At 50.8% G+C, this 27,642-nt stretch overlaps 2 protein-coding genes across 5 annotated transcripts; both read left to right on the top strand.

Moving 5' to 3' along the window:
* On the top strand, positions 1 to 14,686 carry TMEM231 (transmembrane protein 231). Of its 3 annotated transcripts, XM_058674673.1 has the most exons (7): positions 3 to 289; positions 370 to 539; positions 7,536 to 7,664; positions 7,954 to 8,097; positions 9,530 to 9,611; positions 10,526 to 10,630; positions 10,970 to 11,454. In XM_058674673.1, the coding sequence occupies exons 1-7, from the start codon at positions 151 to 153 to the stop codon at positions 11,149 to 11,151; spliced, it is 951 nt and encodes a 316-aa protein (XP_058530656.1). In that variant the 5' UTR covers positions 3 to 150; the 3' UTR covers positions 11,152 to 11,454. The 3 variants fall into 3 exon arrangements, with proteins under 3 accessions (XP_004584096.2, XP_058530657.1, XP_058530656.1); XM_004584039.2 differs by lacking the exon at positions 10,970 to 11,454 and having other exon boundaries at positions 1 to 289; positions 10,526 to 10,935; XM_058674674.1 differs by lacking the exons at positions 10,526 to 10,630; positions 10,970 to 11,454 and adding an exon at positions 14,440 to 14,686 and having other exon boundaries at positions 2 to 289.
* Positions 14,573 to 27,642, top strand: CHST6 (carbohydrate sulfotransferase 6). 2 transcript variants are annotated; one of them, XM_058674672.1, is made up of 2 exons: positions 14,573 to 14,685; positions 26,034 to 27,642. In XM_058674672.1, the coding sequence occupies exon 2, from the start codon at positions 26,057 to 26,059 to the stop codon at positions 27,248 to 27,250; it is 1,194 nt and encodes a 397-aa protein (XP_058530655.1). In that variant the 5' UTR covers positions 14,573 to 14,685; positions 26,034 to 26,056; the 3' UTR covers positions 27,251 to 27,642. The 2 variants fall into 2 exon arrangements, with proteins under 2 accessions (XP_058530655.1, XP_004584255.2); XM_004584198.2 differs by having other exon boundaries at positions 14,636 to 14,729.

The raw sequence follows: 27,642 nt of genomic DNA on the forward strand, positions 1-27,642 counted from the left end.
TCCGCGTTAGCCCCACCCCTCCCAGAGCCTCGGCGTCCTTGCCATTGGTTCTCTTCCGGCGCCGGTTGCCGTGGAGACCAAGGCGATGGCAGCCAGGAGCAGCCAAACTTGGTAGCCTCCTCTCGGTTCGCTCGAGGGTGTCGGGTGTTGATGGCGCTCTACCACCTCTTCTCGCACCCGGTCGAGCGCGGCTACCGCGCGGGGCTCTGCTCCAAGGCCGCGCTCTTTCTGCTGCTGACCGCCACGCTCACCTACGTTCCGCCGCTGCTGGTCGCCTTCCGGAGCCACGGTGAGCCTGGCCTGCTGGAGCGTGCGACCCCAGCCTGCACACCCCCGCCCTCCGTATAACTCCCATCTCTTTCCTCGCAGGGTTTTGGCTGAAGCGGAGCAGCTACGAGGAGCAGCCGACGGTGCGCTTCCAGCACCAGGTTCTACTCGTGGCCCTGCTGGGACCCGAGCACGATGGGTTCCTCGCGTGGAGCACGTTTCCCGCCTTCAACCGGCTGCAAGGGGATCACTTGCGCGTCCCGCTGGTCTCGGTGCGTGGTTCCCTGGCCCTGGCTTAGTGGTTCCCCGGTCCTGGGCGCGAGGAGCCCACGCAAATCCTTTCACAGGTCCTTGGCCTGAGGGCGCGCGATTGAGTTCCTAAGGAGTGGATCTGTGATTTGATTTGGCTTGTCCCAGATAACTATGATACCGGCGAGCTAGCCACGCTGTATGCTGATCCAGGAAGAGCCCCCCTGCCTCCTCCCATGTCACCTTGTCGAAGTCCTCTAGGAGCTTTGCAGGCTGAGTGTCCCGAGTGTTCATAATCCCACCGTGTCGCTGGTAGCAGCGGAAAAGGCAGGCATTCTGGCAGCATTATTAACCTGTGGACGCCCCCACACCTGGGGCCGTCCAGCAGGTGCCCTGGCAGAGTTTGCCTCCTCCAGGCTGGTCTCAGATGCTACTCCATCTTGCTGCTGTCCCGGGTGAAGTTGACACTTTCTCTCTCTCTCAATCTCTCTCTCTTTCTCTCTCTCTCTCTCTCTCTCCCTCCCCTTCCCTCCCTTCCAAATTTATTTATTTTTTGTTGCAAAGTCAGAAATACAGAGAGAACAGACAGAAAGATCCTCCGTCCAATGATTGACTCGCCAAGTGGCCACAATGGCCAGAACTGAACCAATCTGAAGCCAGGAGCCAGGAACTTCTGGATCTCCCACATGAGTGCGGGTACAGGAACTCAAGGCTTTGGGCTGTCCTCGACTGCTTTCCTAGGCCACAAGCAGGGAGCTGGATGGGAAGTGGAGCTGGATGGGATTAGAACTGGTGCCCATGTGGAATCCTGGTGCTTGCAAGGCAAGGACTTTAGCCACGAGGCCACCACGCTGGGCCCTGGTTTAAAAAAAAATTAAGCTTTACTTATGTTCATTGGAAAGTCAGACCTACACAGAGGAGAAGAGACAGAGAGGAAGATCTTCCATCTGTGGGTTCACTCTCCAAGTGGCTGCAACGGCCAGTACTTAGCCAATCCAAAGCCAGGAGCCAGGAGCTTCTTCCAGGTGTCCCGCACAGGTGCAGGGTCCCAAGGCCTTGGGCCATCCTGCACTGCTTTCCCAGTTCAAAAGCAGGGAGCTGGATGGGAATTGGGACTACCAGGACTAGAAACGGCGCCCACGTGAAATCCTGGTGCATGCAAGGCGAGAACTTTAGCCGTTAGGCTGACATGCCAAACCCTAACCCAGGTTTTTTTTCTTCACATATTTATATTCCTCTATGCCATATGCTCTGGTTGTGTGGGTCTCTGATAATCATGAAAACAAGGCTGTATTGTTAGGTTTCACTCATTCTTCTTACTGGCTCTTCAACATAACTGGTTGGCTGTCTTGGTCCGTTTCCCTTCAGCCTCTTTCTTCTGTAACCCAGAGCCAGCAACTTCCTTCAGAATGCTCCCTACATCTGATGTTTTACCAATTTGAAAATGAAGCAAAAGCTGACTTAGTTTTTATGATGCCTACACCATCAAGTTTCTTTAATACTGGAAAATTTTTACACTGTTAGTAAAACAAAACCCAAACCTGTTTTCCTTAGGGTTTTTGGCTTTTGTTTTTTGTCCCTTCATCCTAGGTGATTGTCTAGAAGCCCTATATTATCTCATTACACATCATCTTTCTCAGTTAATGATTTGTTTCCTTGCTGGTTTAGTCCTTGCCTAGAGAATGGTCTGGAATCATGAGATGCAGAAAAAAAAAAAAGAAGTAATCCATACAGTAGCAGGAAAAGCCTCAACAGTAACCTAAAAGATATTAGGGCCATAGTTATCACAATTACAAGATAGGGTGCCTTTTTTTACTGTGTTAGGGTCCTGAGATTGGTGCTGGTGCCCAGGCGGCATTGAAATGCAAGAGAGTCAGCATCCACCAGGAGGTGCTACACAGTTTTGTATTGTTTTTTGTTTTGTTTTGTTTTTGAGAGTTACAGAGAGGGAGAGAGAGATTTACCTACCATTCACTGGCTCACTCCCCACATGGCCACGATGTCTGAAGCCCAGCCTTCTGAAGCCAGGAGCCAGGAGCTTTCCTGCAGGTGGTACAGAGTCATCCTCCAGTACTTTCTCAGGTACATTAGCAGGGAGCTGGATGGGAAGTGAAGCAGCCTGGACTTGAACAAGTGCCCATATGGGATGTTAGCACTGCAAGCAGCAGCTTTAAGAGCTATGCCATGGCACCAACCAGCCCCATTAATAACTGTCTTTAAAGGAAACGTTTAGAAAGTGTCTGTGTAAGACAAAAACAAATTTTTATTTATTTATTTATTTATTTATTTATTTTTTTTTTATTGGAAAGGCAGATATACAAGGAGGAAGAGAGAGAGGAAGATCTTCCATCCAATGACTCACTCCCCAAGTGGCCACAACGTCCGGTACTGTGCCGATCCAGAGCCAGGAGTCAGGAACTTCTTTCTGGGTCTCCCACGTGGGTGCAAGGTCGCAAGGCTTTGGGCTGTTCTCCACTGCTTTCCCAGGCCACAAGCAGGGAGCTGGATGGGAAGTGGAGCTGCCAGGATTAGAACTGGCGCCCATATGGGATCCTGGCACGTTCAAGGCGAGAACTTCAGCTGCTAGGCCACGCTGCCAGGCCCCCAAAACAAATTTAATAAAACTTATAAACAGAGAAGTATATAAAGTTGAGCTGTCAGTGTGGTAGTCAGTTAAATGAATGTTTGTGATGTCAACATCCCATATGGACTCCTGGCTGTTCTGCTTCCTGTTCAGCTCCCTACTAATGCACCTGGGAGAGCAGTAGAAGATGGCCCAGGATGCCTTAGCAGGGAGCTGGGTCAGAAGTGGAGCGCCTCAGGCTCAAACTCTGGCATCCCATTGTGGGATATAAATACCCCAAGCAGCAGCTTAAACCACTGTACCACCAACACCACTCCAGTCCCAACTTCTAAAACTCCAGTTACTGGGGCCAGCACAGTGGCCATATGGGTCTGGTTTGAGTCCCAACTGTTCCACTTTAGACCCAGCTCCGTGCCTGTGGCTTGAAAAACAATGTAGGATTGGGCCCGGCGGCGTGGCCTAGCGGCTAAAGTCCTCGCCTTGAAAGCCCCGGGATCCCATATGGGCGCCGGTTCTAATCCCGGCAGCTCCACTTCCCATCCAGCTCCCTGCTTGTGGCCTGGGAAAGCAGGAGAGGACGGCCCAAAGCTTTGGGACCCTGCACCCGCGTGGGAGACCCGGAAGAGGTTCCTGGTTCCCGGCTTCGGATCGGCGCATACCGGCCCGTTGCGGCTCACTTGGGGAGTGAAACATCGGATGGAAGATCTTCCTCTCTGTCTCTCCTCCTCTCTGTATATTCGGCCTTCCAATAATAATAAAATCTTAAAAAAAAAAAAAAAAAAAGAAAAACAATGTAGGATGGTCCAAAGCCTTGGGCCCCTGTACCCGCGTGGGAGACCCAGAGGAAGCTTCTGATTCTCAGTTTTGGACCAACTCAGTTATGGCCATGGCAACCATTTGGGGAGTGACCCAACAGATGGATGATCTGTCTCTCCCCTCACCCCCATAACTCTTTCAAATAAAATAAATAGATATATGTATGCATGTATATATGAAAGGCAGAGAGACCTTCCATCTTCTGAGTTACTCCCCCAATGCCATCAATCGCAAGAGCTGGGCCAGGCTAAAGCCCCGCTTCCCATCCAGCTCCCTGCTCGTGGCCTGGGAAAGCAGTTGAGGACGGCCCAAAGCCTTGGGACCCTACACTCACGTGGGAGACCTGGAGGGAGTTCCTGCCTCCTGGCTTCGGATCAGCACAGCACTGGCTGTTGCAGTCACTTGGGGAGTGAATCATCGGACAGGAGATCTTCCTCTCTGTCTCTCCTCCTCCTTGTATATCTGACTTTCCAATAAAAATAAACAACTCTTTAAAAGAAGAAGTAAGGCTCTTGTCTTGCCTGCAGCCTCGCAGGTTCCCTTTTGGTGTGCTCCTTTCGGGCAACAGCTGATAGCAATTCTTTATAGAAGTCCTAGTGTTAGCATCCTAAGGTTTATTTGTTTTTTTCTTTTTAATTTTTATATTAGCATCCTAAGGTTTCTCCTCCACGCCTCTGTAGGATCTAGTACACCCAGGCTCTTGCCTTTCTTCTCTTGCCCTAGCCTGGCAGCGGCCTTTGCATTTGCTAACTCTGCATGTCAGTTACTAATTAACTAACTCTAACAGTTAAGTTACTAATTATCCCTCCCCCCTCCACTCCATATATCAATAAGCCCTGTGTCACAGTACCCTCTCTCAAGGCCCACCTTAACCACGACAACAGGCACCTGTCCCTTACTGCTGATTAGAGTAACTTTTTCCATCTGGCAGAACAGGGCTGAAGTGCACTCTTTGGGCTGGCACATTGGCACTGATTTCAAACAATGTCTGAACATTCTATGCTTCAGTCACCAGCAGTCTCTGAAACCAGGATTCTCGTAAGCTGTTTTAGAAGGAGCGCACTCAAACTCCTAGTCTCACTTCTGTCTTTGGGCTCACTACCCTGCCTCAGCCTGTCTAACCAGCACAGGTGGTAGTACTGCCGACAGCTGCCTTGGGTCACACAGAGGCTTATGGGTGATGGTCAGTGGGCCTAAAAATTATCCCCAGACGTACAAGTTTCTCCTAAAACTGAGGTGTCAGAGTGAGGTGTGGATCCTCTTAGCAGAACACACCTGTTGGCTTTTAGATTGTGACCTAGAATCTGTGCCTCTTGGAGTACCTGCCTTTATGGATGTGGCACATATGCAGCTGCCTTTAAAGTGGAATTAAATCATTGGTTTCACCAGAGATCCAGGGGAGGCCAGAAGTATGAAGCTCCCCTTTGCCAGCCCTCTGGGGACTAGCATCTGGCTTGGTGAGGCGTCACATCACTAGGCCATTTCTGCTTTCTGGGTCCACTCCTGGCCCACTCCGGTTTCCCTGCTGACTCACTGCGCAGTCACCCTGGCCTCAGGTGCACTCCCATCACGGGAGAGCCAGGCACCCCTCCCCCAGATGCTACCATCACCCCACTCCTGTCAGGCCGTCCTGAATGCTACGTGTACACTTTTCTGTTCAATTCTACCTTCATGATTCTCTAACAGCCCGCTCCATTTTTCTTTATGGTCCGTGTCACTACCTGAGACTGTCAGGTATTTGTTTAGTGATTTATCTCACATTGTCCAGGCTGGGATTGTAGGGTCCATTGAGATGGAGACTAGCTGCCTTGTTTACTGTTATATTCCCAGTGCCTTAAACAGTGCCTGGTGTGTTGGAGTCCCCAGAAAGCGCTTGGACTTACAGTGGAAGTGTGCAAATAGTTATATAGAGTTACACTGAGGACAATGCCTTTTTGAAATAAGAAAAATATACTTTCCAGTATGTTCCTCCTTATTTTTTTCAAGCCTAGACATATTAATCCAGAAAAGGAGGATCAGGTTTGAAATTTAAAACAAAATCTCTAATTATGTCTTTATTTCATTGTGCCTCTTGATAACCTTGCAGCTTCCTCTGCCTTGGTTTTCTCATTTCTCCAATGGGGATAGTACTTGCTTGGCTTTCCCTAGACTTGCCATTTATTGCCATTTATCTAATGAACCAGGTTTCTCTTTGACACACTCTGTTGTGGAGTCTAGGTTTCTTGCACATCTTTCTCCTGACTGCTCTCCTCTTCTGCATCTCCTCTCTTCCAGTCCAACCCTGTAGCTCCAACAGCACAGCTGTTATGGAGAGTTAACCCCACGTTGCCTTCCGAGGCTTCCCAGATGCCAACTGAAGGAGAGTCCCAGGCAGATACTGCGGCCCCTTGTCCATTCTGCTCAGCATCCCTGCTACACAGAGCTTGGGCAATGTGGTGATCCACACAGTGGAGCCACTCCCTTACACCTGCCAGGCTGGTGGAAAAGGACGAGTGAGGAATGGGAGCTCACAGGGCCTGGGATCAGGACAGTATTAGCCAGCAGGAAAGTAAAGACTGACAGGTTCTGAAACCTACTCATCTCCAGGGACCTTGTTAGCCTGAAGAACAAAACTCCTTTCCTCTCCGGATGGCAGTGCTGGAAAACGCAGTGAATTGGGTACATGGGGGCTAAGAGGGGAGGGCGGGATGTCTTCGTGGGCTCCTCCTGGAGACCCATGGGGAGCAAGGACCAGTCATGGGAACCTAATGCAGAGCTGAACCAAGGAGTGTCAGCTGTGATCACCGCGCAGCACACAGTTGGGGGGTCACTATCTGGCAAGTCCAGGAGGTGTGCCTGGAGAGCGATTTCCATCAACTGAGCCCGAACGTGTCTTTTTGCCTCCTTAGATCCCTGTTTCTTTCCTGATGTCCAGAATTCATAAAATGTCTGGGGTGTTCATGTCTTGCTGATTTTATAGCTCCTTTTTCATTATATTGATGGACACTGCACAATGCTCCCAGCTGGCAAGTCTAACATGAATGGCCGGGTGCTTGCTGGTTTCCTGCTGCTTGTTTGGGAAACATAACGCAATTAGGAGTAGTGGTGTTTGTAGTCTTTGTTTTTGCCTTTTTTTTTCTCTGTACTCTAGGAGGTTGACTTCTTTCCCATCCTGGTGCTCCTCTTCTCCCATTGCCATGCTTTGCTCACTGGGAAGAAAAAAAGAAAAGAAGGAAGCAGGATTTCTGGAGAAGTAGGAGTTGGTTTTGATGTTATACTTAGGTGTTCCATACAAATTCAGACATATTTATAAAAATGGGGAAAAAAAACCAACCCACAGGTATAATGAAACAAGAAAAAAATGAGATGATGAGCAGAGATGAATGCTGCTGGGATTGCCACTCCGGGTGCCTGTTCAGGTCTCGCCCCTGAGCATCTTAGCAGCACAAGTGAGCCCATTGTGCCTCTCCTTCCCGGTACTGATCCACTGACACCTGCTTATCGGCCTTTGTTTCTCCGGGCGAGGGGCTGACGCCTATGTTCAGCAGGACAGCAGGTCCACTGTGCTTGTACCACAGTGATGTGGCTGCTTCCCAGGCTTAGTAAGGACCAGGCCACTGGCCCACTTCGGGTTTCCTAGACGAGAGAAGAAGACCGAAACCAGGATGGGAAGATGGACATGCTGCACTTCAGCCTGGAGCTTCCCCTGCAGCCCACGGAGCATGTTCTCGGGGTACAGCTCATCCTGACTTTCTCCTACCAATTGCACGTGAGTTGGTCCCAGGGGCGGGGCCCCCTCCTCTCTATTTTGCCTTTCTATGTAGTCCAGAACTCTGCAGAAGGCTTTTTGTCTGGATGACGTGGGTGATTTAACAGAGGCAAATAAGTGTTTCCCTGGTTTGGAGTGGTGTTCATCTACAGGCGCTATTAGAAAGGAGGATTGGGGCAGCGTGCGTCCTACGTGGCTAATGTAGGCAGGTGGGCCACCATGGGTGACCTTGGAGGCGGAGCCCTTCCGACCTGGTGGCAGTAGGTGGTGTGTCTCGTTCTGATTTCAGAGGATGTCGACCTTCGTGATGCAGAGCCTGGCATTCCTACAGTCGTCCTTCGCCTTGCCTGGGTCCCAGTTATATGTGAACGGAGACCTCAGACTGCAGCAGAGGCAGCCGCTGAGCTACGGGGGCCTTGATATCCGATACAACGTAAGGATGCCTCCTCCTGGTGGCCAGCTGCTTTGTTCCTACCTGGGGCCTTCAGAAAGGTCATAGAAAATAGAATTAAAAGAGAAGTGGTTTTTTTTTTTTGGTACAAAACACATTTTGAAATGCATACATAGTGTCTTTATAATATATGTTTTCTGCAAACTTTTTTAAAAACCTTATATATGCTACTACTTATAAAGTTCTTTAAAGAGAGATGGAAGAAATACTCCTTTAGTTTTTCTGAAATGGACCCTATTTGCCTGTTTCCTTTCTCATCTCTGAATGCTTTCTTTTGGCTCTTTTTAATATGGAGATGGAAACAGATAAAAATGCATATAGTCCCTAGAAGCAGGAAATTATTGTTATCTTCTATTATTTTTCCCACCAGTATAATTTTTTTTAAGATTTATTTATTTTTATTGGAAAGTCAGATTTACAGAGAGAGGAGAGACAAATGTCTTCCATCTACTGGTTCACTCCCCAAGTGGCCACAAAGGCCGGAACGGAGCTGAGCCAAAGACAGGAGCTTCTTCTGTGTCTCCCACGTGGGTGCTTGGCAATCCTTGACTGCTTTCCCAGGCCACAAGCAGGAAGCTGGATGAGAAGTGGAGCAGACGGAATACAAACCAGCACCCACGTGGGATCCTGGGTGTGCAATGCAAGGACTTTAGCCACTAGGCTACTGCACCAGGCACAGTATAATCTGATATATAAACCTTCAGATACCAAGTGCCAGGTTAAGTTCATATCTTATGTTCTTGTGCCCTTATTCACAATGATTATAGCTATAGTGACCAGAAATCCAGTTTACCTGGCATAAACTTGGTTATGCTGTAATGGCCAGTGACATGTTGCTTTTATTTTCTTTCTCTCTCTTTTTCTCTTTTTTAATTTCCTTGAGAGCCTGACATAAACAGCTCTTGTCTGCTAGCTCAGTTCCCAAAGGCCCACCAAGGCCAAAGGGGCCATAGCTAGGACCTGGGCACCCCAGCCAGGTCTCTGGGTGGGTGACAGGAGCCCAGTTGTTGGAACTATCCCTACTGCCTCCCAGGGCCTGCATCCTCAGGCTGCTGAAGTTAGGAGCTGCCGCCTGCTGTTTAATCCAGGCACTTCCATGGGCCGTGACTACATTAGCCAGAGTCTTAACCATTAGGCTAAATGTCCTCCAGAAAGCGAAATTTGTAAGTGGTTCTAAAACCTGTGAACAGTGGATTCTGACATCAGGAAGTACTAAGAGTAAGTGGACTTAAATTGTTATAAATTATTTATCCTTGAAAAAAAATTATTGAAAAAAAAATAGGCCACCAAGAATAAGAAGGGGGTCTCCAGAATCAGCCCTCCGGGGTTGGGGGGAAGGGGCAGGCGAGTAGAGGGAGAGGGGGAAGCTCTTCTTCCCCAAGGGCTCACCCCACTTCCTCCCACTGTGCCCCAGGTGTCTGTGATCAATGGCACCAGCCCTTTTGCCCGTGACTATGACCTTACCCGCATTGTGGCTGCCTACCAGGAAAGGAATGGTGAGTCTGGGGGAAGCCAGCTTCCAGTCCTGCCCCAGCACTGTGCAGGCTGGTGGGAGCTACGAACACAAATGGGATTTCAACCTGCTAATGGCCTTGTCAGACCTTGATCCCTACTGCTGGGCATGGGGGTTCCATTTTAAAAAAAATTATCCCTATAATAAACCTAAGTGATTTGTTCCTCAGACCACACCTGTAACAGGAACTGAAGGGCATCAGTCCACACCAGCAGTTCCGGGGGAACCTGGATCCCCAAGGTGCTGACTGGAGGGGTGCGGTCATTGCTTATGAGGGCAAAGTCACAGGCTGCTGGGGGGCCCACGGTTGTCTCCAGGGGCGTCTGACCTGTTCCTTGGCAACCAAACACTGTGGGACACACACTCAGACATTTCCCACACGAAAGGGTTACACTTCTGGTATATCCTCCTAAGTTTAGTTAGCACAGTAGCATTATTCCAGTAAGAAAGAAAGTGTTAAGACAAAACTGAAAGAAAAAAAAAATCACACATTGGCCTACAAGCCCCTCATTCTTTTCACTCTAAGCATTTGTGAGTCCTCACAAAATGTGTATTTACATGGATTTAACTATTATGATATGGAAACCTTGTGGGATCCACATTTCCCATTTATTTATTTGGCTGTGGTGTATAAGTATTCCCCCCACACTGCTGGGGAGTTCTAACGGATGCTGGTACTCCTCAGCCACTGTACAAGGCTTGTGTCTGTGTTTAGGCCATGGCTTTAACAGAAGTGTTTTGGCAAATAACGTGGGAGCCTCCTCACCCACACCAGGTCTCTTTGCCTTAGCATCTGTTGTGTGAGTTCTGGAGTACAGATTTGGAGGAATATTTCAGGCCCTCCCCATTCCTGTTGGAGGGCCCTCCTGGGTGAATGACTGATGACTGTGTTTTCAGTTACTACCGTCCTAATTGACCCCCACCCCATCTGGCTGGTGGGCAGGGCCGCTGAAGCTCCCTTTGTGATCAACGCTGTCATCCGGTACCCGGTGGAGGTCATTTCATATCCTTTCTGTGGGAGAGCCGGGGGTGCACAGATTCCAAAAAGTGAAGGAAGAGTCGCTCAGTTGTCCCAACTGGGACAGATGTGGGAACCGGGGGCTGGCATCGCAGCACACACAGATGCCCATCTGCTGTTTGTACAGGAAGGCAGCTTCATTTCCTGTGGGTATCTGAGCAGCTCCCCGAGGTCAGTATCACTCACATTGGTGGCTTAATAAGCAGTGATAATCTCTTTGATCTTAAGGGCATTTGAAACATTCCTGCTATTTCCTGCCAGGCCTGGACCTCCATGTAACTTCTCTCTCTGGTTTGTCCTCTGCCATTCCTTAACCCTCCGTACCTACCAGCCGGGCTTCTGGGAGATGATCAAGTTCGCCTGGGTCCAGTATGTCAGCATCCTGCTTGTCTTCCTGTGGGTGTTTGAGAGAATCAAGATATTTGTGTTTCAAAATCAGGTGGTGACCACAATTCCCATCACAGCCACACCCCGGATGGATGTATGCAAGGAGCACCTGTCTTAGGCCCAGTTCCCGGTGGCCCGCATTGAGCAGGATGGGACCACAGGCACACTGGAGGGCATGTATACTGCTGCCCCTGGACACAGGACAGCTCCTGCCCATTCTGCTCCACCCAGATGTCCCGTCTAGTGAGCAGCTGCAGAATCTCCAGGGCCCACTGGGTGTGGGGTGCCGAGGCTGCCTGAGGCTGTCAGTCTTGTTCTCCTTTTTGTTTGTTTTGCCTTATACTGAAATTTCAGAAGAAAAGTTGTAATCAGTTTGGACAACTTGGAGAGAGACCCACCTCTCATCAAGCAGACTTCCTCTATACACTAAGCATTTTTCCATCTGTTGTAAGTCTGTCTTTCTTTCTTTCTTTCTTTCCTTTTTTTTCAGTGCTCTCTTGTCACAAATGCACGTCCATAGCACAGTCCTGTCCTGGGCATCTATAGTTCCCATTCAGAGTTTTGATTTCCAGAATAGAGGCCTTTAGCCCGAGAAAGGAGGGGTTGGGTCCAAACTTACACGGGAGAGTGGGTAACCTAAGGACACCAGGGCCGTCCACCTGCCCCCAGGCTCACAGACAGCCGTGTGTCTCGGGCTCAGCTGAGTGGCCTTCATCCCCACCAGCCTGGCTGTGGCTGCTGGCCCTGCCCACTGCCCTCTGTCCCCCTGGAGCAGCAGGCTGAAGTCAGCTGTGCTAATCCATTCACAGACCCCTTGGCTAGTGAGGGGAGGCTAAGGCTCCTAACAACAGGTTCTTTTTCCCTGGCCTGCACCCAGCAGCCTGGACACTCGCCACTCCTCCTCACTGACTGCCCTTCCCCCTTCCTGCAAAGGACACGGGTGACAGAGGAGCCCTTGTTGGTCTTGGCTCCCGCAGCCTGACAACGGCAGGGTTTATTTGGAGAGCTAGCGCAAAGCCCAGATCCTTGTGTTTCCCTTGACGAAAGAGCCGGTGGGCGGCTCATCCTAGCAGGCAGCCCCCAGGGGGAGGCCACAGGAGCAGTGAAGAGGTGAGGAAGGTGCCAGCCTCTGCGGCACAGTCCAGCCTGGCTGTGAGCAGAAGGACGAGCAGTCCAGCTAGATTAGGTGCAGGGCTGGGCTAAGAGATAGGGCTGGCACTCAGGGTTCCCTCGGTCTCTACTGTCCAACGAAGATTGCTCAGTCCCAGTGGGGTCTCCCCAAAGGATGAGTGCATCTGCAGGTCACAGCGCTGGAAGGACACGCCTCCCTGGGCTCTGGACTCCATGCCCACCCAGGAACGGGCTCGCCATGTGCCTCAGTTTACCTTGGCGCTTCAGTTCTCATTTCCAAAGCTGACTAACAGCTGTTTTGAAGTATTCAAGCAGAAAAATGCCCTCATATTGGCTGCTCTTTCCTTTTCTTTTAATATTTGCAACTGTTAGTATGCCTCAAAAAATTGTTTTTCTTGATTTGAATGAAAATGATTTCTGGCTTAAATCACAGAAGCATAATAAAATGTGGAGAGACAGTAAAAGATGTGTATAGACATTGCTCTGTGTTTTGTTGAATTGTTTTAATGCAACTTTTGTATAAAAGATTCATAATCATTTATACGTTTTTAATTAAAGTTTTTCAGAAGGAAGGCTGCACGTGGTGTTTTGGGGTCGAAGGCTGGCTTGGGAGGGCTGGGGTTGCGCACCCTTTTCTCGGTTACTCACCGGCTGACTTGCTTTGCCAAGGCTCTGCCCAGAGACCTTGGAGCTTTTGTTGGCTCTTTGGCACACATCCCCCAGTCCAACCCCGAGTAAGTGTGAGTTTTTTGGTGGAATTCACATGGCAAGTGAAAGCCACAGGCTGGAAAATTACAACTGTGTCTGGCGAATAGGAAATTGTTTACAGATTGGATGTTGGGGGCCTCGGTGGCAGGAGGCAGACAGGTGAGAGCAGGGTTGTCTCAACAGCACTCCAGAGCGAGACGGAGTCATGGTTGGAGGTTGTTCAGAGGTGGGGTGGGACAGATCCCCCGCGTTGCCCAGTCAGGTGAGGCCCCTAGTAAGCTTCCTATAGCAACTCTCTGTTTATCTTCAGTGTCTGACTGGGGTTCGGGGGAAATGTGTAAATTATACAAACAATAAGCTCTTACAGGAAACAACTGTCCATAACTCGCTTGCCGGGAAAACACGGTGGTTGGCATTCTGGCATGCATCTTTTTAATTTTTGTGTCCTTCTTGTTATCTTAAGCAACTCTGTCCGAACCTTGTGTACAGATGCTTGTGGCTAGTTTTATTTTCGTAAGATAGATCCTAGAAAGAAATTACAAAGTCAGAAAACAAGCCATGACCATGGTTACCCGAGGTAATCCATCCAGCCTAGCCACATGCAGGAAACCCAGCACTGATACTCCCAGCAGTGTGGACTTCCTGTTTTAGATCCCACCATGGATTACAAGACCTCAGAAGGCGTTATCCTTCTTACATGACTGGACTCTGCCCTGTTATTTGTTAGGGGGAGAGGGAACGTTTTATTTGCTGAAATGTATCCTATGTTTATCCGGATCTGCCATCAAGGCTGCGTGTGTCTTTGGTTTGAGGCTAGAACAGGGAGGGGACAGGAGAGGACAGCTGTTAAGCCCAGATCCGGAAAGCTGCTGGCTTGGTCTCTGGGTCCCTCTGCGCAGGACTCCCTGCACCAAGGTGTCTGGGTATGAACTTAGGGCTGAGGCCGGGGAACTTGGAAGGCAATTTGGATTCCAGGACACTTGGCTTCAGGGAGGATGCTCCCGAGCTTAAGATTCCATCCTCCACAAGGGGCCTTTTGTCCTCCCAGAAGCCTTCTCATTCTGAGGACTGGATGGGGAGAAAACGTTCTTTTTTGGTCAATATATGAGGTGACTCCACAAGTTCTCTGGGACACCCAAGCGGCCAAGCGGCTTGCGCCCTGCAGCCCAGCCCACCGTACTCCAGCTCCTGGAGCGCGCCCTGGGCCCCCGCCGCCCCTCCCATCGAGGCGTGGCCCCTCGCTCGGGAGTGGAGAGGATAGCGGGCTGGGTGGGGGCAACCGGCTCCGTCCTCCTATCCGCCCGCCCCGGCTCACACTGGCCCGCCCGGGGACCGCAGCCACGTCTGAAAGCCGCTCATTGTGTGCGCCCCGGGTGGACGAGCGCTGGGCAAGGCAGCGAACGGGCAGATAGAACGGAGCGCTGGGCGCTGGGCGCTGGACGCAGAGTTTGGCGCAGAAGAGGAACTGCCTGCACCTGGTTGGAAGGGTCCCTCTCTCTTCGCTTCAGCAGCCCTTCCAGCCCTTTCAAACGACTCTTTCTTACTGGGACTGCTGTGCGCTTTCCAGGTCCATTCTGCAGTGGTAGTCCGGGCGCCTCCAAAAAACCTCGGGACCCTTGGACTCACGCCCGCACCTCTGACAGGCTCCTCTCCCGAGTCACCGGGTGTCCCAGGGACCCTAGGGAGCAGTACAGCCCCCACCGACTCCAGAAGAGGAGCTGGCCGTGAAGTGGAACTTAGAGATCGACGCCTAGGACGCTTCACCAAACGCCGCCGTGCCAGGCAGGTCCCGGTAGAGACGCTAAGCTCCGGGGTACGTTGGCGCAGCCATTAGTCACGCGTGCCCCCGACGCTTCGGTGGGCTTGGGCTGGGCTTGGGGCGGGCGGGGAGCAGCAAGAGTTGCTGTCCTGCAGACGACAAGGAACCCTGGGAATCAGGGGTCCCGGTAACTGGGTTGGAGACAGCCCTGGGGCGGCAGAGGTGCATGCACAGGTCCCAGCTAAGAGACATCTTTTCTCGCAGAACGCAGGGCCCTGGGCTTTCTCCACGCCATTGTGGAAGAACAGTAGCCTCGTGAGGGAATTGGGGACCAGATATGGATGAATTTGGGTCTTGTGGCCCCTTCCCCTTTTCTGGCTGTTTGACCTTGGGCAACAGTAAAAGACCCCTGTGCACCTCCAAATCGATGCACAGCCAGTGTTGGCTCCCTTTTTGCTTCCCTCCTGCACCTCGGAGGGGGAGACACGCCAGAGACTTAAGGAAAGCTGAGGCCTGAGGACTTGGTTGACCTGAAGCAGGAGTGAATGAGTGGATCGGTATGGAGCTAGCAACGCTGGAGCCGCTGAGTTCCTGGCTGTGCTGCCATCTAGGCTGTGACACGGCTGCTCTTGGAGCCTCATCTGAGAGGGGTGGGGGGAAGAGTGAGTCAAGTCACACACACAGCCCTGGAAGTAGGCACAATTCTTGAACCCGAACGAGGCTTCTCACCATGATCCTGAGTGCTCCTGTTGGGTGTGCACCTGTGCCATCTCTGGCTGTCCTTGCCGCCTTTGGTTGTCGGGTCCTGGAATCCCACCTGCACCTGGCAGGGCTATTGTCTTTGGGTTTCCCCAGTGAAAAGACCTTCCTTGGAGTTATAGAGCATAATGACCGAGACTTAGAAGTTTCTTGAACGAAGTGTGTTGTATGCCAGATTGTCCCTTTTTTTCTTTTATTTATTTTTATTGGAAAGGCAGATATATAGAGAGGAGCAGAGAGAGGAAGGTCTTCCGTCAATGGGTCACACCCTAAGTGGTCGCAATGGCTGGAACTGAGCTAATCCGAAACCAGGAGCCAGGAGCTTCTTCCAGGTCTCCCACTCAGGTGCAGGGTCCCAAGGCTTTGGGCCATCCTCGACTGATTTCTCAGGCCACAAACAGGGAGCTGGATTAGAACCGGCAAACGTATGGGATCCTGGCGCATTCAAGGTGAGGACTTAAACCGTACGTTATCGCGCTGGGCCCAGTGTGCCAGATTGTTCTAAGATTCCTGGCAATACATAGTAATTTTTTCAGCTTTCAAATCATGGAGTTGGATTATATTGGTTCCCTACACTGTAAAGAACAACATACAGGGACAAAGGTTGAGAAACTGCTAAGCTCACCCAGTAGGGGACCAGGCGGGGTTCTTGCTCTGAAGCAGACACAAGTCAGCTGGAAAGTGGGCTTGCAGACCGCTCCTCCCCACAGAGGAAGGGTGGTCGAGGGGCGAGGAGGCCAGCACCGCCCAGGCCTCCTTTAACCCAACAGTAGGCTCCACACCTGCTGTGGTCTGCAGGGAGACAACCAGAGGTTCGGCTTCTGGCCTCCCGGCAAGAGAGAAGTGCAGAGCAAGCATTTTCTGGGTGGTGATAGCAGTGTTAGCAATAAATTTCTCAACATCCCCGAGAACCACTCCGTCTGGAAATTTCTCTAGTTACCTCTAGGATAACTTCCTGCAGAGGGTTGGTTCTAATCAGAAGCCAAACATTGCCTTGCACCGCCTAAATATTGTTGGGTTGTTTTCTTGTTTAATATTCCTTTCCTTTTCTTTTTTTAAAATGTCATTGACTGGTAAAATTATTTGTTAAAAATAATTAAAATAGGGACTCCTGTAGCACCACAGCTTAGCAGCTAAGATCCTTACCTTGCATGCATGGGATCCCATATGACACCGGTTCTAATCCCAGCAGCCCCACTTCCCATCCAGCTCCCTGCTTGTGGCCTAGGAAACCAGTAGAAGACAGCCCAAAGCATTGGGACCCTGCACCTGAGTGGGAGACCTGGAGGAGGCTCCTGGCTCCTGGCTTTGGATCAGTGCAGCTCTGGCCATTGTGGCCACTTTGGGAGTGAATCAACAGATGGAAGATCTTCCTGTCTTTCCTCCCCTCTGTATATCTGACTTTACAATAAAGATAATAAAAATAAATTTTAAAAAAGCTCCATTGAGGTATAAATGAGTATGACATGCTGCACATCTTTTAAAAAAATAATTAAAATAGGGGCTGGCACATTGGCTCAACCAGCTAATCCTCCACCTCTAAGTATAGACATCCCATATGGATACCAGTTCGTATCCCGGCAGCTCCACTTCCCATCCAGCTCCCTGCTTGTGGCCTGGGAAAGCAGTAAAGTGTGGTTCAAAGCCTTGGGACCCTGCACCTATGTGGGAGACCCACAGGAAGCTTCTGGTTCCTGGCTTCAGATTGACTTAGTTCTAGCCATTGTAGTCATTTGGGGAATATATCAGTGGATGGAAGATCCTTCTCTCTGCATCTGCTTCTCTGTAAATCTGCCTTTCCAATTAAAATAAATGAATCTTTGAATTAAATCATTTACTTAAAATTACTGAAGAAAGCAAATAAGCCAGAGAGCATTCTAGATTCTCCCTGTAGTAAAAGGGTCCTGTCAATGCATATGATACCTTGGGAAAATGTGTGAAATGCGTAATCCCTGTTTCTTACTGTGTGTGTGTGTGTGTGTGTGTGTGTGTGTGTGTGTGTGTGTGTTGTGTTGCTGGCAAGAAGACCTTGGACAGCTAGCACTCTGCAGGCCTCCGGCTCCCATCCTAGGACAGAAACCAAACTGGGTGCTGAGCAAAGTACATAGTGGGCATGGCTAACACTTGAGACCTGAAGGACACAGTTGAAGCCTCCATAAGCTGCCCACCTGCTCTGAAATACCAGCAGTGTGCCTGAGCCGGGGAGTTCCTGAGGCGTCTTTGCCAGACTAATATGAGTTCATTTCCCAGTGACTTCTCGAAGGCACATGTGTTTCCTGTGGGCCACATCTGGGCTATGGCTGCCACACAACTGGCAGACTGACTGCCAATGTGGCCAGGGCCCCAGGCTAACTGGCCCCTGCCCTTGGCTTCTCTGGCCCACTGGCTATGTAGCTCTACTGGGAAGTAGATTTGCAGGCGCTTGTCTCCCTGTAGTGAAAAATGATGGAAGACCTACTCCACGCACAGTTCATTTTACCCACTAACTGATTTTGTAATGATCATAGTAATCCAAGTCCATGGTAGACCGTCTGGAAAATTCAGCAAAGTGCTTAGGAAAAAATGACCTGGCACCTGACACCAGTGTGTGTCATTTCTTCTGTCTCCACGTGCATTCTTATGTTTTTAATAACAGCCATAAGTTCATACATTTAAAGATGTACGCTTCAGTGGCTTAGGTCAGTCGCCATAAGGTGATCTATCTTGAACCTTTTTTTTTTAATTGGAAAGAGAAGAAGGGGCCCTATAGCTCAGGGATTAGAGCACTGGTCTTGTAATTGGAAAGAGAAGGAGACCCATCTTTCACCCACTAATTCACTTCCCAAATGGCTGCAACCAACAGGCTGTGCAAGGCAGAAGCTGGCAGCCTGGTGCTTCTTCCAGGTGTCCCCATATGAGTGCAGGGGCCCAAGGACTTGGGCCATCCTCCCTTCTGCTGCTTTCTCAGGCACATTAGCAGGGAGCTGGAGCAGCCAGGTGTCAAACTCATGTCCATATAGAATGCCAGTGTTGCAGCCGGTGGTTAAACTTGCTACGCCCCAATGCTAACCCCATTTGTTTTAAGCCTTGGATATATATTACTTCATTCCTTCTTGTTGTTGCAAAACACTCTACTGTAAGGAGATACTCTGTTGTGTTGAGTCATTTATCCCAAGTTGATAGGTATTTAGAACGTTCTTATTTGTTGGTGACTTTTGAGATTAAAAGGGCTGAGAATTGTGAACAAATGTTTGTGTGGAGGTACATTTTCAGTGTTCTTGGATGTATACCTGACCATGAAATTGTCATATTGCATGGTCTGTCCTGCTGAGCCTTTTAGGAAAATGCCAAACTGCTTTCCATGGCAACTGCCCATTTTGCATTCTTACCAGCTGTGTATAATGGTTCCAATTTCTCTTTCTCACTAGTACTTGTTTTCAATTTTTAATTTCCTATCTTTTAAAAAGATTTATTTGTTTTTATTGAATGACAGATTTTACAGAGATTGAAGGAGAGACAGACAGAGAGAGATCTTCCATCTGCTAATTCTCTCCCCAAGTGGCCACAATGGCCAGAGCCAAGCCATTCCAAAGCTAGGAGCCAAGAGTTTCTTCTGGGTCTCCCATGTGGGTTCAGTGGACTGAGTACTTAGGCCATCCTCTTCTGCTTTCCCAGGCCATAAGCAGAGAGCTGGATGGGAAGTGAAGCAGCTGGGACATGAATTTGAAAGCATGTGAGATGCTGGCACTACAGGTGGAGGATTACCCAGCTATACCACTGTGTTGACCCCTTTCCTAATATTTTTATTGCAGTCTTCCTAGTGGATGGGAAATACTATGTTGCTGTGACTTTGGTTTTCATTTCCTTCATGAATAGAAACTGCTAAAGTACTGTCCTGTACTATTGGGAATTTGTTCTCTTTGGAACAATCTCTTCTCAAGTCTTTTGTCCTTTTTGGGAAAAAAAATGTGTATAGTTGGCTGTTGTTGAGGTGTTGTTTTTTTTTTTTTTTTCTAAGATCTATTTGTTTTTATTGAAAAAGTAGATATACAGAGAGGAGGAAAGACAGAGAGGAAGATCTTCTATCCACTGATTCATTCCGCAACAGCCAGAGCTGAGCCAATCCTAAGCCAGGAGCCAGGAGCTTCCTATAAGTCTCCCACGCGGGTGCAGGGTCCCAATGCTTGGGCCTGTTCTTGACTGCTTTTCCCAGGCCACAAGCAGGGAGCTGGATGAGAAGCGGGGCTGCCAGGATTAGAACTGGTACCCATAAGGGATCTCAGTTAGTGCAAAGTGAGGATTTTAGCCACTAGGTTACCACGCTAGGCCTCTGCTGTTGTTGAATTGTAGGAGCTCTTGACATATTCAGGACATAAGTTGTTTTCCACATATGACTTACAACTAGTTTGTCCCATCTGTAGGTGTCTGTGATTAGCACAGTTAGTACAGTATCCCACATTGTGTTTGTGTCCAGTTGTGTTACTTATCTTTCCACTTAATGCTATAGAGTTGGAAGCTCTAAAGTTAGACTGCTGGTTCCAACCCAGACACACCTGCTTGGTGGACCCCTGAAGTGAGTCCCTTTATCTTTGTAAGTCTCCATCTCCTTGTCTATTAAAACAAGGTGGTCCTTGGCTCCTCCTGCGCTTGTGGTGAGGATCAAATCAGAACGGGGAAGAGGAGGACTTGGCATATAGGACCCCACAATGTGTGGTATCCTCTGGGACTCCTTGTTGGTGACCTACCATAAGCCCTCCTCCTGCTCCTTCCCTCCCTCCTTGCTGGTTTCCCCCCACACCGGCTCACTCTTCTTGCCTTGCTTTCCTCTCCTCTTCTCATGCTGGAATCCATCAGACCTGGTGTGCACACGGGGCCCTCCTGCCTGGCCAGGATTTCTGAACACAGATGGCCTCCAGCTGACACCAAACAAAGAAATCAGAGCCTAGGATCCCGGCTGCTTATTACATTTCACTGCCAAGGGCTGCGGCGGGCTGGTGACCGAGGAGCTGCCAAGTCAGGGCCAGCAGAGCTGAGCTGGCTGGCAGCGGGTGCGGCCCGGAGGACAGGGTTTTGGAGCTGCAGCTCCACCCCTGCTCTGGCAAACCAGCTCTTGCCCTGGGCCTTGCTTTTCCCACCTGCCAATCAGGCCAAACAATCCCTCCTTCCTGAAGCTCTCAGGCCAAGATGCAGGATGTGGTCAGGATGTCCCAAAGACTGTCACTCTCAGGTGCTCAGAAGAAAAAAAGTAGGCAATAAAAGAGGTTACTCACTTTTGGATTTGATCACTGAGTGTCTGACTTCAGTTATTTATTTTTATTTCAAAGGCAGAGACCAAAACAGGCAGAGAAAGAGACAGAGAGAGACAGAGACAGAGAGAGATCTCCCATCTGCTGATTCACTCCCCCTAAATGCCTATAAATACCCAAGGTTGAACCAGGTCAACCTTAGTCCAGCTACATGGGTGACCAGAACCCAAGGATGAGAGCCAACACCTCCTGCCTCCTGGGGGCAGCATTAACAGGAAACTGGAATTGAAGTGGAACCAAGGTTCAAGCTAGGCTCTGTGATATGACATGGGACATCCGAGTGGTATCCTAACCACTGTGCAAATGCCAGCCTTGAGCTAATATTTCCTAATGTCATCTCCTCATTTAATCTTCAGGAAATTTCTTGATATAATATTTATTGTCCTATTCAATCTTGTTCTTTTTTTTAGCTAAAAAAATGGAAGCACTGTGTTTCACTGCATTTTGTTTGTTTTGTTTTGGTTATTTAAGAGCGTGAGAGAGGGGTCTGGCAAAGTAGCCTAGTGGCTAAAGTCCTCACCTTGCACACACCGGGATTCCATATGGGCGCTGGTTCTAATTCTGGCAGCCCCACTTCCCATCCAGCTTCCTGCTTGTGGGCTGGAAAAGCAGTTGAGGACAGCCCAAAGCCTTGAGACCTTGCACCTGCGTGGGAGAAATGGAAGAAACTCCTAGTTTCTGGCTTCAGATCGACTCAGCTCTGGCCATCGCGGCCACTTGGGGAGTGAATCCGTGAATGGATCTTCCTCTCTATCTCTCCTCCTCTATGTGTGTCTGTCTTTCCCATAAAAAGAGAAAGAGAGAGAGAGAAATGGAGCAGACGTGGTGGCGTAGCACATTAATCCTCCACCTACAGTACTGGCATACTGTATGGATACTGGTTTGTGTACCAGCTATTCCACTTCCTATCAGCTCCCTACTTATTGCCTGGGAAAGCAGTGGAGGATGGCCCAAGTCCTTGGGACGCTGCACCTCTGTGGGAGACCTGGAGGAAGCTTCTGACTCCCAGCTTCAGTTTGGCTCGGTTACAACCATTGCAGCCATTTGGGGAATGAAACAGCAAATGGTAGACCTCTGTCTTTTGTCTCTCCTCTACCTATCAAATAAAAATGAATAAATCTTTAAAGAAAACAGCAGAGAGGTACTCCCACCCACTCGTTTACTCCCCAAATGCCTGTAACAGCTCAGACATGGTCAGCCCAAAGTCAAACGACAAAAACTTCGTCCTGGTCCCCCATTTGAATGGCAGCCACTGGACTGGCATTAGCCGGAAGCTGGAACTGCAAATTGAAGTTGGGACCTGAACCCACATACTGGGGTACAGGATATGGGACACAGGTGTTTTGATCTCTGGGCCATATACTCACTCCTCGGCCCCCAGGATTCCTCCTATTGAAATTATAACACACATCAGAAAAGAGCACAGATCTCACAAGTAGATAGTTGGTTGACTTTTCACTCACTGAACACAATGAATGCAAATTACACCCTCGCCCATTCACAGCACAACCAAGCCCTCTGATGTTTTTGTCTATGCTCCCTCCCAGTTCTACCCAGAAAGTGCCCATTATCCAATCAGAGCTCTTGGTTAGAAGTAGCTGAAACTCACTGCTCATAGGGGCGTGTCTTGGTGTGACCTGGGTGAACTTCCTTTGCCACAGGCAATTCACATGTACCTCCAAAAGGAACCCAAAGGAGAAAGAACTCTAGGGGAGAGGAGGGGAGACGCCTTTACTGGTCAAAGGCATAGCCATGGGACCTGTCCCAGAACCCTACCCAGGGAGTCCAGCCCTTTGGTTTAAACTCCTGCTCTGGTTTGCACTGTCTCTGAGCTGCTTCGCTTCCGCTGAAGCATCTGGGGGACCCGTGACCTGGGGATGTTGGGAAGATAAAGTCCCTTCATGAAGATAAAGGTGCATAATGCACTGCCTGCTCAACTCTGAAGTCTCGACTTCTTATCAGCAGCTCCCGGTCCAGATCTGGACTGCTCCCGTTTCAGGCTCTTTCCCTGTTCTTGAGTTCTCATAACCAGCTCACACAGTACTTCCTGTCATATGTGAGTCATGTCGGAAGACTGAGGCTTTCCTGGAACACAGGTAAACACCTGAGCCTGGGCTCAGAACCCTTACCACCCACAGGAAGGCCCAGCTGGCTGGGACAGCTGTGCCCTACAGCACATGCTTAGGGGTGCCAGGGACCCCCATGAGCACAGGTGCCAGGAGCTTGGAGCCACTGTGTTCCGGCTGCTCCGCTGTCTCTCCAAGCTTCAAGTCCTTTACTGAAAAGGCAGAACGCACAGAAGCCCCAGAAAGGCTTTGTTCAATCGCAGAGGGTACAGAAAGCACATAGCACTTGGTTCATTTGCATCTGCAAGTACCAGCTGCCATCCTCCTTAGCACCCTGTCATCAGAGGGAGCTCACCACCCACCACCCACCTAATGAGTATTGAGAACAGGTGCACAGCAAGGAGTTGGGGCCTCTGGCCATCTCCCAACTCCCTTAGAACCGGGTGTGGGATCTTGGGGGCAGCTCTGGAGCCAGCAGGTTAGCTAGTCGGACATGCAGAAGAGCGAGGAGGAAACTAGACCCCTCCCTGCCAAAAGTTATGCAGCCTTGAAGTCATTGTAGGAACAGCAGGTGCGTAGAGCAGGGAACTAGGGGTGGGGGCAGCCTCAGGCATGGGAGTTGGACTGTGTTCTTTCCCTGCTACAAGACAAATGCAACATTCTTAAGACCTTTGCTCCTGCGCATTCCTGTGGTCCCATATTGCACCCTCCCCTTCTCTGGTCTCTTGCATGCTCCCCCAGGCCCAGGAGGATCCTGGCTCTCCAGAGTCCAATCAGCCTTCTGCATGCCCCTCCCAGAATCTGTGTGCTTTCCATCACCTTCACTGAAATCCCTGGGAAGTGTTCCCCTGGGGAGAAAGTTGGATGGCATTTCATGGTGTGAAGTGACAGGTTCAGGAGGCCCCGTGGTCTGGCACCTGGCAGCAGCTGCTTATGGTGGGCAGTTACAGGGGCAAGCAGGAGGGGCAGAGCACCTGGGCTGCCCCTGAGCTCAAAAACACCAGCTTCTCTCAGGAGCTTCCCTCTGAGGACACAGTGCCAACAACCCACAGACCCTTCTTCAGCCCTGCCTCACGGGCACCGTTGCTAGATTAAGCATTTGCCCTTGATCTGGCCATCCTTACCCTTAAGACTCCAGAGCTTCTAAACAGCTGCCTAAGTTTTGGGAAAACAAGTCCTGCTCAACCCATGACACAGTTGATTGCTTTGTCTTTTTAAAAATTTGTATTTACTTTGACTTTATTTGAGACAAAGACAGAGAAAGCAATAGAGAGAGATAGAGACTGCCACCTGTTGGCTCACTCCCAAAATGTCCACAACAGCCAGGGCTGAGCCAGACCGAAGCTAAAGGCTCAGAACTCCAGCTGGGTATCCCACATAAGTGGCAGGGACTCAAGCACTTGGGCCACATCTGCTGCCTCTCAGGGTGTGATTACCAGGCAGGTGGATCAGGAGTGTAGAGGCCAGGACTGAAACCAGGCACGGAGTTATGGAATCCAGGATCCAAGTAACACCTCCACTGTTCCACCAAATACACACCCCTTTGGTTTTAAGATTTATATATTTATTTTGAAAGAATTACAGAGAGGGGGCCCAGCACAGTAGCCTACTGACTAAAGCCTTCGCTTTGCATGTGCCAGGATCAACTCTGAAGTCTCGACTTCTTATCAGCAGCTCCCGGTCCAGATCTGGACTGCTCCCGTTTCAGGCTCTTTCCCTGTTCTTGAGTTCTCATAACCAGCTCACACAGTACTTCCTGTCATATGTGAGTCATGTCGGAAGACTGAGGCTTTCCTGGAACACAGGTAAACACCTGAGCCTGGGCTCAGAACTGGTTCTAATCCTGACCGCTCTACTTCCTATCTAGCTCCCTGGTTGTGGCCTGGGAAAGCAGTTGAGGAAGGCCCAAGACCTTGGGACCCTGCACCCACGTGGGAGACCTGGAAGAAGAAGTTCCTGACTCCTGGCTTCGGATCAGCACAGCTCCAGCCGTTGCGGCTGCTTGGGGAGTGAATCAGCAGACCGAAGATCTTCCTCTCTGTATATCTGCCTTTCCAATAAAAGTAAATAAATCTTAAAAAAAAAAAAAAAAAAGGAACAGAAGAAAAGAATTACAGAGAGGGAGAGAGAAAGGATCTTTGATCTGCGGGTTTACCTCCCAGATGGCCACAATAGCCAGTGTTGGACCTGGTGAAAACCAGGAGTCAGAAGCTTTCTCTGGATCTTCCACACAGTTGCAGGAGCCCCTAGCATTTTACCATCTTCCGCTGCTTTCTCAAACGTGTGAGCAAGGAGCTGGAATGGAAGTGAAACAGCTGGAACATGAACCATGTCATTGTGTGATGCTGTCATTGTGGGATCCATAAGGCTTTTCCCACTATGCCTCAACACTGGCTCCTGTTTATTTTTAAAGCAAAAGTCACATCTTTTTTTTTTTAATCATACAAGAGAGGGCATTTAGCACAGGGGTTTCAGATACCACTGGGGACACCGACACTGTGTTTCAGAATGCCCGAGTCCAAGTCCCGCACCTCCATTTGCTATTAGCGTGCATCCTGGGACACGACAGGTGATGGCTCTAGTTCTGGGGACCCTGCTGCCAAATGGGAGGCCTGGACTGAACTCTCAGCTCCGGCTTCTGCCTGATCCAATTCTGGCTGTTGTGGGCATCTGGGAAAGAAACCAATGGGTGGAAAATCTTTCAAATAAATAAAGCTGCATAATAATTTAATCAAGCAACCGCACAATGCAGAAGCATACTACGGAGAGGGGGCAAGTCCTCAGGTATTTGGGTGATCCCATGCTCCCCAGTTCTGTGAGTCAACGGGCCAGGTTTCTTCCCATTTCACAGACACACAAACTGAGTCACAAAGAGGGTTTTTTTGTTTGTTTGTTTCTTATGCTTGGTCCAAGGTCATAAGCCAGCAAGTGGCAAAAGCCAAGATCCAGCCAGAGGGAACCTGGTGTTAACTCCCACATTCTTCAAATCACCCATCAAGCTGTGTAGCTGAGAGTAGCACCCGAAGATCCTTTAAACGAAAGGTGGAATTCTGCTAGCAGCTTCAGAGAGTGCCAGTAGCCATCCTTCTCTGCTTTCTGGCAAAGATCAAGTGCAGATACTGTCAGGATTAGGGAGGTAGCTGAACAGCTTCATCTCCCACAGAGGCCACGGGCTTCTGTGTTAACGTCACACCCGCCTGAGGCTGTCGCCATCTTAGGAGACCTCGTCGCCGTTTTGGTGGTCCTGCCCTGTGCTGGTCCCTGCCGCTAACCACCGCGTTCTCCTCTGCAGGTCTCCAGCTGGCCGGCGGCGGCATGTGGCTACCGCGCGTGTCCAGTACTGCAGTGATGGCGCTGCTGCTGGCTCAGACTTTCCTCCTGCTCTTTCTGGTCTCGCGGCCGGGATCAAGGTCACCTGCGGGTGGCGGTGATGAGGAGCGCGTGCATGTGCTGGTGTTGTCCTCGTGGCGCTCGGGCTCGTCTTTCGTGGGTCAGCTCTTCAGCCAGCACCCGGACGTCTTCTACCTGATGGAGCCCGCGTGGCACGTGTGGGCCGCCCTGTCACAAGGCAGCGCACCAGTGCTGCACATGGCCGTGCGCGACCTGGTGCGCTCTGTCTTCCTGTGCGACATGGACGTCTTTGATGCCTACCTGCCATGGCGCCGCAACCTGTCAGACCTCTTCCAGTGGGCGGTGAGCCGCGCGCTGTGCTCACCGCCTGCCTGCGATGCCTTCCCGCGCGGAGCCATCAGCAGCGAGGCAGTGTGCAAGCCACTGTGTGCGCGGCGGCCCTTTAACCTGGTGAGTGAGGCCTGCCGCTCCTACAGCCACGTGGTGCTCAAGGAGGTGCGCTTTTTCAACCTGCAAGTGCTCTACCCACTGCTCAACGACCCCGCACTCAACCTGCGCATTGTGCACTTGGTGCGCGATCCGCGCGCCGTGCTGCGCTCCCGCGAGCAGACGGCCAAGGCACTAGCGCGTGACAATGGCATCGTACTAGGCACCAATGGCACATGGGTGGAGGCCGACCCGGGCCTGCGCGTGGTGCGCGAGGTGTGCCGCAGCCACGTGCGCATCGCCGAGGCCGCCATGCACAAACCGCCGCCCTTCCTGCGCGGCCGCTACCGCCTAGTGCGCTATGAGGACCTGGCGCGGGAGCCTCTGGCCGAGATCCGCGCGCTCTACGCCTTCACGGGCCTGAATCTCACGCCACAGCTCGAGGCCTGGATCCACAACATCACGCACGGCTCGGGGCCCGGCGCGCGTCGCGAGGCCTTCAAAACCAGCTCCAGGGACGCGCTCAACGTCTCGCAGGCCTGGCGCCACGCACTGCCCTTCACCAAGATCCGCCGCGTGCAGGAGCTGTGCGCCGGTGCCCTGCAACTGCTGGGCTACCGGACCGTGTTCTCTGAGGAGGAGCAGCGCGACCTCGCCCTGGACCTGGTGCTGCCGCGCGGCCCGAGCAGCTTCAGCTGGGCCTCGTCCACCGCTGCGCATCCCCAGCCCTAGTGCAGGGCCCCAGCGCCGCGCTGGCCAAGGACTGGGAGACAGGTGTGAGGCGCAGAGGTGAAACTGGTCGGTGCCCAGGGGTTCATCTGTCCTGTGGTAGGAAGGGACTGAGGCCCCAAACACCACGTTTCTTTCTCCGCAACAGCGTGGCTTGGCTTTGTGCCCTGCGGGAGCTGGAGACCCAGCAGGTGCACCCTTCATGGAAAGCGAAGCACAGGAAGTGTTTTGGCTTCTACTCCATTACTTTATTTTCTCTTGCCCCTGGGGACGTGTCTTGCGCAAGCTGAGAAGAGTGGCCCTTGTGCTGTGGGGCTGGGAAGGAAAATGCTCTGTGGTGGACCGGCCGGCTCCTGAAGTTTGTAGGTCTCTCGTGTGGGCACACACACACACAC

Source organism: Ochotona princeps, chromosome 16 (assembly GCF_030435755.1).
Source record: "Ochotona princeps isolate mOchPri1 chromosome 16, mOchPri1.hap1, whole genome shotgun sequence".
NCBI classification, from domain to species: domain Eukaryota; kingdom Metazoa; phylum Chordata; class Mammalia; order Lagomorpha; family Ochotonidae; genus Ochotona; species Ochotona princeps.

Bases quoted from the DNA above. Each gene is read 5' to 3' on its own strand.
- CHST6 (XM_058674672.1), top strand. From the start codon at position 26,057: ATGTGGCTACCGCGCGTGTCCAGTACTGCAGTGATGGCGCTGCTGCTG.
- TMEM231 (XM_004584039.2), top strand. From the start codon at position 151: ATGGCGCTCTACCACCTCTTCTCGCACCCGGTCGAGCGCGGCTACCGC. The intron at 540-7,535 runs GTGCGTGGTTCC...CGGGTTTCCTAG, and splicing joins TGCGCGTCCCGCTGGTCTCG to ACGAGAGAAGAAGACCGAAA. The intron at 9,612-10,525 runs GTGAGTCTGGGG...CTGTGTTTTCAG, and splicing joins TGCCTACCAGGAAAGGAATG to TTACTACCGTCCTAATTGAC.